The sequence below is a fragment of the Pelecanus crispus genome, chromosome W, assembly GCF_030463565.1.
Source record: "Pelecanus crispus isolate bPelCri1 chromosome W, bPelCri1.pri, whole genome shotgun sequence".
In the NCBI taxonomy this organism is placed as follows: Eukaryota; Metazoa; Chordata; class Aves; order Pelecaniformes; family Pelecanidae; genus Pelecanus; species Pelecanus crispus.
Window position 1 is genome coordinate 552,730 of NC_134675.1, and position 13,583 is coordinate 566,312.

A 13,583-nucleotide genomic window follows, 5' to 3' on the forward strand; every position below is an offset into this window, starting at 1 on the left:
AACTATGGCTATATGGGCCAGCAGAAAGTGATCAGGAACATCATGCATTTGTCTCAATATATGTTCCCTTTAGCCTAGGTCCTGCCAAGAGCCCAGCAACACTCCTAAAGGACAGGGTAAAAGAAGTCAAACTCAAAACTTTACAGGAACTGTGTGCAAACTAACTGTGTCCTCTGTCTCTTGTCTAACAGGGATAAAAGGTAGATCTGAAAAAGGACATATGTTTTGAAAGTAAGGATGGACAGTTGGAATCTTAACTAGAATAGATCCTCTCATCAGTAGTTCTGTTCTTTTTTCACCACATAGAGAGGCATTAGGTATAACATATCTTACCTAAGAAGTGGTAAGCTTTGACACCATTTCTGTTCTTGCAATTTTAATATAAAACATCCACCAACATGAAGGCCATATTAGGCTAAATAGAATGCCACGTTAATTCTGACACCATATAAAGACAGCTTCCTTTTCTGCTCTCTCAGAGTTGCGAAGACCTCATTCAAGGAAAGGATACAGGCATAAACATAGTAGGAATAGTCTGCAGAGATTACGAAGTCTCAATTTAGTTTATCCTTAGAGTTCAATAGAGAAATGTTACCAAGAGACAACACAGTAGTCTCTACTGATGCAAGTAGACAGCATGATCTCAGCATATGGTGATACAACCTCGCGTCAACAAAATATTATGGCAAGATTACGATAGTCATCACACCCAATGCTCCCTAACTCACAAGTTGAGTTTCTGAAGATTGAAGAGTATTCTTGGTGAATGACAATAGCCACCATCTTTTGATAAATTAGCATATGCCAGATCCACCTCTCATTCACAAAGTTCAGGATGCTGTGATGAGATAAAGCAAGGTGTAATTCCAGGTTAAAAGTAATAATAAAGTTCAAGGGAACTGACAGAATTATCCTCCTGAAGTAGGTTTTTGTGTCAAGATCTTTGGTAGCAGGCGAGCTACAGGGGTGGCTTCTGTGAGAAGATGCCAGAAGCTTCCCCCGTGTCCGACAGAGCCAGCGCCAGTGCCAGCCGGCTCCAAGACAGACCCACCGCTGGCCAAGGCCAAGCCCATCAGCGATGGTGGTAGTGCCTCTGGGATAACATATTTAAGAAGGGGGAAAAACTGCTGGGCAACAGCAGTCGGAAGAGAGAGGCGTGAGAATATGCGAGAGGAACGGCTCTGCAGACACCAAGGTCAGTGCAGAGGGAGGGGGGGAGGTGCTCCAGGCACCAAGAGCAGAGATTCCCCTGCAGCCCGTGGTGAAGACCATGGTGAGACAGGCTGTGCCCCTGCAGCCCATGGAGGACCCCACGCCAGAGGAGGTGTATGTGCCCGAAGGAGGCTGTGACCCCATGGGAAGCCCGCACTGGAGCAGGCTCCTGGCAGGACCTGTGACCCCATGGAGAAAGGAGCCTACGCTGGAGCAGGTTTGCCGGCAGGACCTGCAGCCCTGTGGGGGACCCATGCTGGAGCAGTTCATGAAGAACTGCAACCCGTGGGAAGGGACTCACGATGGAGAAGTTTGTGGAGGACTGCGTCCCATGGGAGGGACCCCACGCTGGAGCAGGGGAAGAGCATGATGAGGAAGGAGCAGCAGAGAAAGCGTTTAACCGCAACCCCCATTCCCCTGTGCCACTTGGGGGGAGGAGGTAGAGAAATCAGGACTGAAGTCAAGCCCAGGAAGAACAAAGGAGTGGGGGGAAGATGTTTTAAGATTTGTTCTTATTTCTTATTATCCTGCTCTGGTGTTAATTGGCAATAAATTAAATTAATTTTTCCCTGAGTTGAGTCTGTTGTGCCTATGATGGTAATTGGTGAGTGATCTTGCTGTCCTTATCTTGACCCATGAGCCTTTCCTCATATTTTCTCCCCCCATCCAGTTGAGGAAGGGAAGTGATAAGCAGCTTGGTGGGCACCTGGCAGCCAGCCAAGGTCAACCCACCACACACATATAAAATAAAGGAAGTGATCTTAGAAGCAGCGGCACCAACATGCACACACTCCAGAAAACAACTCATTAGCAGAAGAGAGGCCTTTAGGATTCTGAGCTCAGCTCAGGGGACACTAAAAAAACCAACCAAACAAAAAAAACCCCATCTTCCATTCAGATATTTTTCAGTTAATCTGGACTCCATCTCACCCAACTAGGGAAGATCTCCAAGCACCATGCCTCCTGGGAAGTACTTTCTAGAGACCTGTACCCCAATCTTTAATGGCTTGGGATCATATTTTATTCCATCAGTTTGCCTACTGTCCAACTTCTAGAACTGCATGCTCTTTCTTCAATATTTTCTATAGTCTGTGATATTTTTAAGATCAGGGTTTGTCTTTAGAAATACACAGCAGTTTAAAGAAAGGAAGTGCTTAAAGCTAGGGCATGCATATGTCATAGCTGCAAGCCAGGCCATATACTTCCACTGATGAAATTGTAGCAGGGTAACACCTGTTTCCAGGAAGACCCAAGCTTAACAAGTTTTGGCAGCTTAACAGTGCCCACAGAAGCTTAAAAACAGAAAAAACAACACATATACGTGTAGGAGTAACACAACAGACCTAAATCCAGCAAGTCATAAGCATTCAGACACAGGAACCCGACAAAGCTAACACTGGAGGAAAAAGGTTTATGCTGGTTTTGGCTGGGACAGAGTTAATTTTCTTCCCAGTAGCTAGTATGGGGCTATGTTTTGGATTTGTGCTGGAAACAGTGTTGGTAACACAGGGATGTTTTAGCTATTGCTGAGCAGGGCTTACACAGAGTCAAGGCCTTTTCTGCTCCTCACCCCACCCCACCAGCGAGCAGGCTGGGGGGCACAAGGAGTTGGGAGGGGACACAGCCGGGACAGCTGACCCCAACTGACCCAAGGGATGTCCCACACCATATGACGTCATGCTCAGCACATAGAGCTGGGGGAAGAAGGAGGAAGGGGGTACATTCAGAGTTATGGCGTTTGTCTTCCCAAGTCACCGTTATGCGTGATGGAGCCCGGCTTTCCTGGAGATGGCTGAACACCTGCCTGCCCATGGGAAGCAGCGAATGAATTCCTTGCTTTGCTTTGCTTGCATGCGTGGCTTTTGCTTTCCCTATTAAACTGTCTTTATCTCAACCCATGAGTTTTCTCACTTTTGCCCTTCTGATTCCCTCCCCCATCCCACCAGGAGGGACTGAGTGAGCCGCTGTGTGGTGCTTAGTTGCCAGCTGGGGTTAAACCATGACAAAGTTACACTTTTTGCAACTGAAAAGTAATACCTCTTGTGCTAAAACAAAGCAAATCCCTAACCTACCCATAAGATATCTTAGAGGCAGGCCTCAGTGAAACAGACAGCTTTGCAAGCAAAGTTATTTGCTCGCAAATAAAATTTTGCTTGCAAAGTTATTTGTCTTTGGCCAGTCTTATGCCTCTGCAGGCAACTTGGTATAACCTCCACTGCAGTAAAATAAGAGTATTTAACACACATTTTAATCAACCGTTACAGAATTTCCACGTTCAGGAGCTGTCACCTAAATGATTCTTTAAGTACAGTTTTCTCAGCAGCTGTTTCAACAGTGGCAAAAACTGAATCAAAGGTTAGTCACACCTACTATCAAATCAAGGTCTTTCTCATGCACTAGCTATCAAACCACCTTAAGTTCCATTGAATAAGCTGTCAGTGATATTGGAAGCTTATTTCCATGGCTCCTTCTGCTGGGACAGTATGGCCATAACAAAAGTGTGAACTTCCAACAGTACGAGTATCTCTACTTTGGTCTGCAGTGTAAACACACCAGCTCTTTCCCCTAGCCAACAACCTTGGGAAGGCTGCAGGACAGACTGCCAACAGAACCCTCTTCAGGAGGGGAGAGGAAAGAATACTTTCCCAGTCGTACTGAAGACGGTTATCCACCTGATGAGTCCATCACATTTTCCTCTACTGGTCCAAAAGGGGATGCAAGAATATTGTAACTACTGAATAGCAGTTCTAAAGGTCTCTTGACCTTGCTTAGGCAGGACTAATGAGGGACAACAGAGGGCTGTTGGTTGGATTCAAAGCAAATCCAACCAACAGTCTTCTCTCATCCCTCATTAGTCCTACCCAAGCAAGGTAACAGGATATTTGGAACTTGACAAGTACTATGAAAAGTACTATGAAATTATGGCACCTTCAGTAGTCTGCAAGTTTCCTGAACTAGAAATACAAAAGTTAAAAACAGCTGCCTTGGACAAAAGATTATGACTAAAAATGTCACTGAGGCAGGACAAGAGCTTCTCTGAAGCAACAACTGCTTCTCAGAAGTCTCACAAAAGACCTACCTGATGTACCTATGAGAGATATCAGTGCAGTCTGATCCCAAACACCTCTTCTTAGAGGTTAACTTGCTACTTCTCCCCAGCTTGCTTGCCCCCCTCAACCTGCTAGATCCCAATTTCCCCCCCAAGATTTACTACTTTAAAACAACCATTTTTACAACGGTTAGCATCTCCTACCCTTCATTCCATTCCAGACAGACTGATGCATGTAAACATTAAGAAGGGGAAAAAAAGACTATCGGATAATCTAAGGAGATCTGTTGCAAAGAGATTCTGATACATCACTAAACACACATCAGTATCTAGAACCTCAAGCTCAAGTGGTGAACAGAATGAAGAAAGGGAAATTGGCAAGTAAGGCAGTGTTAGAAAATATATTTGGGGGGGAGAGATATGGAACAATCCTCTCGCCATATCCTTTGTACAAACTCCAAATCCCACTACCAGACTTACTCCATTTTTCTATTAATGGTATAAAGCACATGAACAATTAAAGTATGATAGCATACAAGTAAGTATTGAATACTTTCTATCTACACTAGTACCTTGCTCAAAAATGTAATATCCTGGCCAATTCAGGTCTTAAAAGTGCACTCTCTCTCTCAAACTTGAGGTATTCCCCCAAGGCCTTAAAAATTATCAGGAGATTTCCTACACAGAACACACAAAAACTTTTGGATATACTCCTGCCTTCAAATATACTTTCTTCCTCCTCTCTTTTCTTCCTCCTGAAGTAAGTTGACAGCACAACCAAAACACTTGTTCAAACGTGGTATAAATGTTCTTGCTGATGCTTTGAACGTTACAGGGCCACATGTAAGTAAAATCTAAATCAAAGTGCAAAAAAGTAAACATTCAAAAACTCAGAGGTGAAGCACTAGAAGGCAGAAAAAGCACTGGTAGCAGGACACTAGGGGGGAAAAAAAACCCAAAACCTCCCAAAAACAAACACATTAAGTACAAACAAACAGAAGATGTGCCAAAAGAAATCCTGAAATAAGTCTCTCTCACTGGCAAAGGCCTCACAAATCAGTAGCTGTAGTACACTGGAAAGAAAGTCTTTCACGCCCCCTGATCATTAGTAAGGAACTGCCTGAATTTACCAACTGGATGAGGCTACACAGTATGCCATAAACAGTTTGTACTAGTGTCCATAAAAATAAGCCAGCAGTAAGTAATAACATTTTATTAGAATTAAGACTTCAGAATGAAGATTCTGACAGACATGGTCTTTTGACAACTCTAGTACGTGATCTTCAAAATATTTAACGGGTTGATTACTAGGGAGATCACAATCACAGATGGCATAGTGCTGTGGTTTGGATTTAGGATGAGAATAATGTTGATAACATGCTGATGTTTTAGTTGTTGCTCAGTACTGCTTATGCCAGTCAAGGACTTTTCAGCTTCCCATGCTCTGCCAGGGGCACAAGAAACTGGGAGGGGGCACAGCCAGAATAGTTGATCCAAACTGCCCCAAGGGCTATTCCATACCATGTGACGTCATGGGCAGTATGGAAACTGGGGGGGGGGGTTGGCCGGGAAGCAGCGATCGCTGCTCGGGAACTGGCTGGGTATCCGTCGGCGGGTGGTAATTGCACTGTGCATCACTTGCTTTGTATATTATTATTATTATATTGTTATTATTACTACTACTACTATTTTACTTTATTTCAATTATTAAACTGTTCTTATCTCAACCCAGGAGTGTTTTGCACTCTTACTCCTCCGATTCTCTCCCCCATCCCACCAGAGCAGGGGGAGTGAGTGAGCAGCTGCGTGGTGCTTAGTTGCTGGCTGGGGTTAAACCACAACAAATATGTATAGTCATGATTCACCACCATGAAGTGCAAAGTTATTTCACAATTTCGCTATAGTCTGATAGAAGTATCATGCTCCCACATTTCTGGGAAGATTTCATAGGACATTTAGAATGAAATCTATTCCTAGACTGAAACTACAAGCACCAACATGTTATCAGATCTTTTTCCACAAAGACCCCTGAGAGGATAGAGAGTTTTACATGACTATGGAAAGCAACCAACCAGCAAACCGACTACAGAAATCACCTTCCTATTTCTTTCAAGCTAAATAAAATAAATTAAAAAAAGAAAAAATAGAATAAAACAGTCAACATCTAAAGAACTTACCTTCAGACTTCAACTTTGTAAGAACAAAAATCAGGTAGTTGTTGAAATCTGGATACTGATTGAGTTGTTCTAGTTTCTGAAGAGAGAAACTTAAGGAAATTTGAATCTTCACACACAGCATTTATAGCTTTCTGGATACTATGATTATTGAGTGAGTTATGTACTACTGCATCATTTCAAACAGCTGTGACTATAAGCTCACAACATACAGAGTATGAACAATCTGAAAACAGTTTCTGTAATTTTCATACTGAAGCGGTAGCTTTTAGTTATGTTGAAATCTGAAAAAAAGAATCCAGGGAGAGACAGAAATTAATAGATCCTTAAAAATATTTTAAAGCAAAAAACCAAAAAAAACCCCCCAAAAAAACCACCCCACACCCAAAAACAACCCCCACAACAAAACCAACCCACACACCACAAAAACAAAAAACCACCAACCCCCCCACCTTCCTCTGTAGAGTTTTAGATTTCAATATTTACACTTAGAAGCCAGCCAAACCTAAGGAATCCAAGGACACAATCCCATAATACATCACTTTTTTCTCCACAATAAATAAAAGCATTTCAGCATTAAAATACAACAGCTATTATGGTTTTGATAAACTACTCACTTTAATTAGTCATATACTTTATGATGCTAACTAGCCACAGCCTGAGCTTTCAACAGTGAGTCTGTTTAACTGTAAATGCCCAGATATTTGTACCAAGAAGTTCATGATTATCCATGGTCTCTTAAAAAATAAAATATCCTTCTGTACACAAACCGATTTTCTAGAGTGACACCTCTCTGAATAAGTATCTTACTAGCAATACCAGCCTCTTCACTATGTCCTTTGGGAAACTGCAGGAAGAATGATTATGTTTCTGAACAGCTAGAAGTATGTAGTTGTTTTTCTAAAATTTGTCATTACTTCTGCCTCAAATTTCTAAGTATTCTGCCACTGCTTGGCTAGAACAGTAATCTGACATCCTCCTTGTATCCTGTTCTCACACCCTGGTATTAATTAGTATTATGCTCAACAGTATTTTAAGTCATAAGCATGCAGTGTCATCTTTAAGTTACTAAACCTACTGGATATCATCAGTATGGCAAACAATCAGGATATTCAACAAAAAAATATTTTTAGAAGATTATTTGCTTCATAGGCATTTACTTTACTTGCTGTATAGCTAAATCTCTAAATATTCAAAGTTGCTAAACCTTAGCCAAATGTATCTATGTTAGGACATTGATGGCCCTTCCAATGACCAATAGCCAGTGTCTCAATCGTAAACTTAAGAAACTTCATTTTTAGATATTTAGACTGCTTGCATCAAGTAGTAACTTTGCTAGAGAAACCTGCCCTCTTTCCACTTAATAAGAGAGTAAAGCGTACTTATCACAGCCACAAGCTCCTTTGCTGTGAAACACACAGGAGATGAAATGTAAACAGAAGGATGGTCACAGCAAGTGAAAATAATACAGAACATTCTACATGGCCCCTAGAAATGAAGAAATACACATCCAAAGATTGTTGTCAAAGGTGCCATGCCAAAGAGCTCTTTAAGGAACAGCCAAGTAGGGTAGCACATTTAGAAGTTTTTTTTCTTCTTCTACAAGCTTCAGAAACATAATCACCAAAATAGTCAGTCAAACATTACTAACAACTGTGAATTCCAATGGTTCAAATAAGAAACAGCAGCAGAAGCAAGCAGAAAGAAATGAAAGAGCAGTATTAAATAGAAAATTAATTAGAAAACACCTAGTTGGTCTAGGAATCAAATAATAGCTTATAGGCCATATTTTCTTATCAATTTCTTCACCCACTTTAACTTTTTCTTTTTTACTCCAAGAAATATCTATATCTTCATTTGTAAAATGTTTGAAAGCCTTACCAATTCATAACTTTTGTTAACAAAGGGTTTTGGCTAACCTATGCTACTCACTTTATTACATTTGAGTTCTAAACACCTAAATATGCCAAAACTGTGTCATAAAGAGCATGAGAGTCAACACACTGATAATCTTATTTAAAGAATTATGGACTGAAAGTACTTTAAAATTGAAGCCATTAATCACCATCCTACTTGGACATGCTACTAAGTAGCATTCCACAATACAACAGCCATCACAATTTTTTGTGGAAACAGTCTCAAAGAACACTTTTTTTTTTTTTTTTTTAATTATAGGACATGGCCTGTCAAGTTGTATTAGAACATTTTCCCAAACTGATAATACAATGGTAAAAATGTGCCACTTATCTAACCTTTACAGAACATATGAGGACCTCCTTGAAAACACAGGTATTTCAGCACAGCAGGGAGTTACCACTGCCATTTAAGAAGAATTTCAAGCATCAGTTAACAGCACTTTTGTTCAGTAAATTTCTACTCATCTTCAAGACAGACAGCATTTCTATTGCCCATCCTGCACATACACTGCTATTTTCAAAAAACAAACTGGATGCCATTATTTGGAGCAGAGCTTTAAAATGTAATTTTACATGAAAGCTACGCTATAAACACTTTTGTATTTGAAATACTAAAGAAGAGCACTTGTTTAAGTTTGGGGCATTATCAGGATGCTTTATTTAGCCACTTCTGTATCGTATTTGTTAAAGGAAGCAATAGCATCTTAAGAATCTGAAACATAGCTGCAAGAACAAGATGAAAATTACCTTCACCTTTCAGATAAGAACAGAAGCCTTCCAAAGTTTGACTGCATCTGTTAGGAAAGCCTAGAAGTCAAGCAAATTTGGCTTCAAGCTAAACTCCTAAAATAACATATATATATATATATATTCTTACCTATATAAATGAATTCTGTTGCTTTCTGTGAAGACCTTCAAGCAAATGTATTAAATAAAAAGGGATCAAGATGCTAAACTCATATTCTTCATAGGAGGATATCCTTTCAGGACTTCTAGATATTTTAAAGCACTTATATAGTTAGCTCAAGGAGTAGGAGACAGTAGATGAGAGCTTTATTTTTCCAAGACTTATGCTTCTATTAGTCTTAATGTAAAATTTTCCTCTCTCAATCTTTATTCCTTAAAACCTTGCTATTTCATCACTTATTACAATCAAGAGAGATTGGGGGGGGGGGGGGAACGACAGACACTACAACATGACACCCAAACAACAAACCAACAATCCACAACACTAACATAAAATGCACTGCAAAGCTGCACAAGAAGCCGCATACAGTAGATTTCCCCCTTCTCGTGAAATGTAAAGACTGTAACGAGAAGTATTTCAGGCTCAGGATTCTAGGCAAGCAGAAACATCCTCACAACGTAGCAAAATACAGTGTCAGAACCAGCAGGCCAACGAGAGCATGCAGGCAGCGGCTCCACCGGGGACACTCCTCCCACCAGCTACGGCTTTCGCCTTGAATCCCAGCGCCGGATTAGCTTAGGAAGCCCTTGCTCACCCCTGCTTTGCCTCAGGGGCGACAGGTACCCCGTGCCACACCGCCAACTCAGCCCGGCGGGCAGCGACCCCCCCCCCCGCTCCCCCTCCCCCGCCCTCTCGTAGGATCCGCCACGGCGAGGGCCGCGCTCCCGCCGCAGCTGAGAGCTAGGCGCTGGCAGCGGCCCAGCGTGGGGTAACCTGGGAAAGCAGCAGATACCGAAGCAGCCACGCCAGAGCCAGGACTTTAAAAAGAAAAAAAAACGAACCTTGGCTCCAGGCTCGCAACAGGTGCCTGGGCTCCCGGCAGGGGAAGGCGGCCCCGCGGCCCACAGGCCGCCTCAGCGGTTCAAACGCCGCGCCACGGCCACCCGCTCCGGCGGAGGCTCGGCCCACAGCGCTCGCTGTGACGGCTCCCCGGGCAGGCCCGGCCGCCACCGCCTGCCGCAGCGCCGGCCTGTGGCCGCGCTGCCCCCACTCGGCGCCCCCGGCCTCCCCAGCGTCTGCCCGGGCCGCCGCGGCCCTGCTCTGCCTGCCCGCCCGCGCGGCGTAGGCCTCGACCAAGGATACTTGTTGCACGGCTCTCTGCGTAGTGGTGTCCGGGGACTGGGACTCCTTGAGCAGCTGCAGGATCTGCTGAAGCCCCTGTTCGTCGGGCTTCCACTCATACTCCATCTTGACTTGCTGAAAAACTCCAAACAAGCAGCCGCGGTTAGCGGCGCAGCAGGCCCCGGGCGGAGGGAGGGAGGGAGGGAGGAAGGAAGGAAGCAAGCAAGCAAGCTAGCTAGCTAGCTGCGCGGCACCCGGTCCACTCTCACCCACGCACCCCGCCAAACCCGGCCCCACAGACGGACAGCACTAACCTGCTCCTGCCGCCACCCGCTGTACACCGCACCGACCAGACTGAGTCACGACGAATTTGCAATCTGGCCCTAAGAGCCGCCTCGCGTCCTCCTGGGTCCTAGCGCTGGCCACGCCTCCGCCCGCCCGAGCCGCCTCGGGCCCGCCAGCACTGTCGTCAGCCTTTCCCCAGTGCGTCCCACACCGTCAGGAGCCTGGGGGCGACAAAACACGAGCCCCTCAATCGCGGGCGGCGGAAAACGGGGCGCCTCCTCCACAGCCCCTCCCCCCCACCACCCGAAAACAGAGAGAAAGCTCCAGCAGCCCTGACAGGCGAGGGGCGAAGCGGAGCCCCAGTCCGGCCTCCTCGGGACAGCTGAGGCCGCGCACCCGCAGCTCCTGGCAGCGAGCTAGAAGGCTGCCACCCACGGAGGAGAAGCGGGGATGCGAATGCAGACCCAGGAGTTAGGAACGTGGTACCTGCTTTGCCGTCTGCTTTACTTCTATGTGATTTGGTTTAATTCTGGGTAGATTTCATAAGTTCTCAATTTCACATGTAAAGAGGGAATAGGACCAACTACACAAGAAGGGGGGAAAGAAACTGAAAAGAAACTACTTTGAATATCTTATGCTTAGCCGCAAAATATATCAGAGGAAATCTCGGGTCAAAATTAGCAATTTTTGTGTATATAGCATAGACTAGACTAGACTAGACTAGACTATTGTCCTGGTTTCAGTTGGGATAGAGTTAATTTTCTTCCTAGTAGCAGGCATAGTGCTGTGGTTTGGATTTAGGATGAGAAGAATGTTGATAACACCCTGATGGTTTAGTTGTTGCTGAGTACTGCTTATGCCAGTCAAGGACTTTTCAGCTTCCCATGCTCTGCCAGGTGCACAAGAAACTGGGAGGGGGAACAGCCAGGCCAGCTGACCCAAACTGCCCCAAGGGCTATTCCATACCATATGGCGTCATGGGCAGTATAGAAACTGGGGGGGTTGGCCAGGGAGCAGCGATCGCTGCTCGGGGACTGGCTGGGTATCGGTCAGCAGGTGGTGAGCAACTGCATTGTGCAGCACTTGCTTTGGCTATTATTATTGTTATTATCATTATTATATTGTTATTATTATCATTACTATTTTACTTTATTTCACTTATTAAACTGTTCTTATCTCAACCTAGGAGTGTTTCTCACTCTTACTCCTCCAATTCTCTCCCCCATCCCACCGGGGCAGGGGGAGTGAGCAAGTGGCTGTGTGGTGCTGAGTTGCTGGCTGGGGCTAAACCATGACACTCATCTTGCTGGATACTTTCTCTTCTTGATCATTACTTTGAAGTTATTCTTACCCATCTCTAATCCTTTAAATTCTTTGAGGAAGCAGGAGAGGGGAAAATAATTTAACTGAGTCAAGAAAAAAAATCAGATTGAAAGCAAAGAACATTATAGAAAAAAATGAGAAAATTGTTTCTTTCCATATCCTTTGTTTCTTAGTACCTGTTTCCCTCAAGCAAGAATCTTCTTGTGTAAAAAAGAATTAGGAATCAGTGTTAAACTAAGTACCAGGCAGAAGCAGGAAAGCTACTCATCAAAACATATGATGGCCTAGTTCATCCCACTCAATCAGTAGAATGCACCAGAAATAAATTTGAAACGCTGCACCTATATATGTTAAGAAGACAAATGTTCACTGAAGACAGGAGTCTTGCACAAAAGCTGAGGCTAATCTTTGATTTCTCTGTTATCCAAGCTTCAAATGTTACACACTATCCAGAATCCACTAGTATCACAACAGTACATAATATTAAAAGATTATCAAAAAACCCAGCTAACTAATCTATATCTTTATTTATCTCTCCACAAACCTTGCCTTGTTCTACTCAAGTATCCACAAAGAGCCCACAAGTAAATTTTTTATCTTTGGTTTTGTTGCCAATACTCTCTTCCCTTTCTCTCTCAGAATGTCCTGTTAGATCAGGCTGAAATGACACATTTCTGGCATTTTTCATACAAGGAAACAAAAGGAATGGCTAAAATATATAGCATTGCTATCATTCAAAATCCAATAGTTAGAGTAGTAGCTCTGAATGCATGAGGCAGACTTCAATTCTTGCTGCTTCTTAGGGTGATGAACCCAATTTTTTTCTGGAAGTATCCTTACCATCACATTACAGTGTACTTGGTGCTAGGTCTTTTAATCTCTCCTGTTAAGTTGTTTTCCATTATATTATAAACAGACATTAACGGGAACTTGTATTACAAACTGTTTCCTAATCAGCATCCTGTATAATAATTGACAGTTAATACTTAAAAGACAAATGTAGACAGCACAAATAGAAGACTTATAGCAACAGAATACCCTCCCCACCCCTCCAGTAGTCTCAGTGCACTGAAAAAAGAAATAGGAGACTCTGGTACAAATCCCTGCCAACACCCAGCCAGAAAAGAGATTTGAACTAGTAGGAAGATGTCCCATCCCTCAAATGCCATAGCCTCCAAGCTGTACCTTTGGGAAGTACAACTTCTCACTGCTAGCAGTTTTGAAACTAGTTTCAAATAATTATTCTCTAATCAAAATTAATTCTCAAATTTGTCCTAATTTCAGAATTGTTAGACAGTTTCAGACACTTTACCATCTAGAAACTTTTTCCTGTCTTTAGTTTTACTACATTGGTAATATTGGATTTTTTTTTCTTTTAGAGAGAATTCTAATGAGCTACCTTCCTTCTTGTCACAAAGTTCAGGCAATGTAATATTGGTATTTTATAATGGGAATCAATCATCTGATCCATTGCTAAGTTCCAGGCTTCCAAGTTTCCATGCAGACTGCTTATAGTGTCTCTCTGTACCTCTATGTATAGAAGGTTTGTATGCACAGAGGAAATAACTGATATTCCATAATAGCATTCTGCCTAA

The 13,583-nt window shown here is 43.2% G+C and overlaps 1 protein-coding gene across 2 annotated transcripts in view; it reads right to left on the minus strand.

Moving 5' to 3' along the window:
• Positions 1-10,506, minus strand: part of LOC142596545 (transportin-1-like) — a 64,853-nt gene extending 54,347 nt beyond the window's left edge. For both annotated transcript variants that reach the window (XM_075725731.1, XM_075725730.1), the window contains exons 1-2: positions 10,402-10,506; positions 6,439-6,514 (exon numbers count right to left, since the gene is read on the minus strand). In XM_075725731.1, the coding sequence (XP_075581846.1) occupies positions 6,439-6,514; positions 10,402-10,506 (181 nt within the window). The remainder of the gene's footprint in view (positions 1-6,438; positions 6,515-10,401) is intronic.
• Between the last annotated feature and the right edge of the window lie 3,077 nt (positions 10,507-13,583).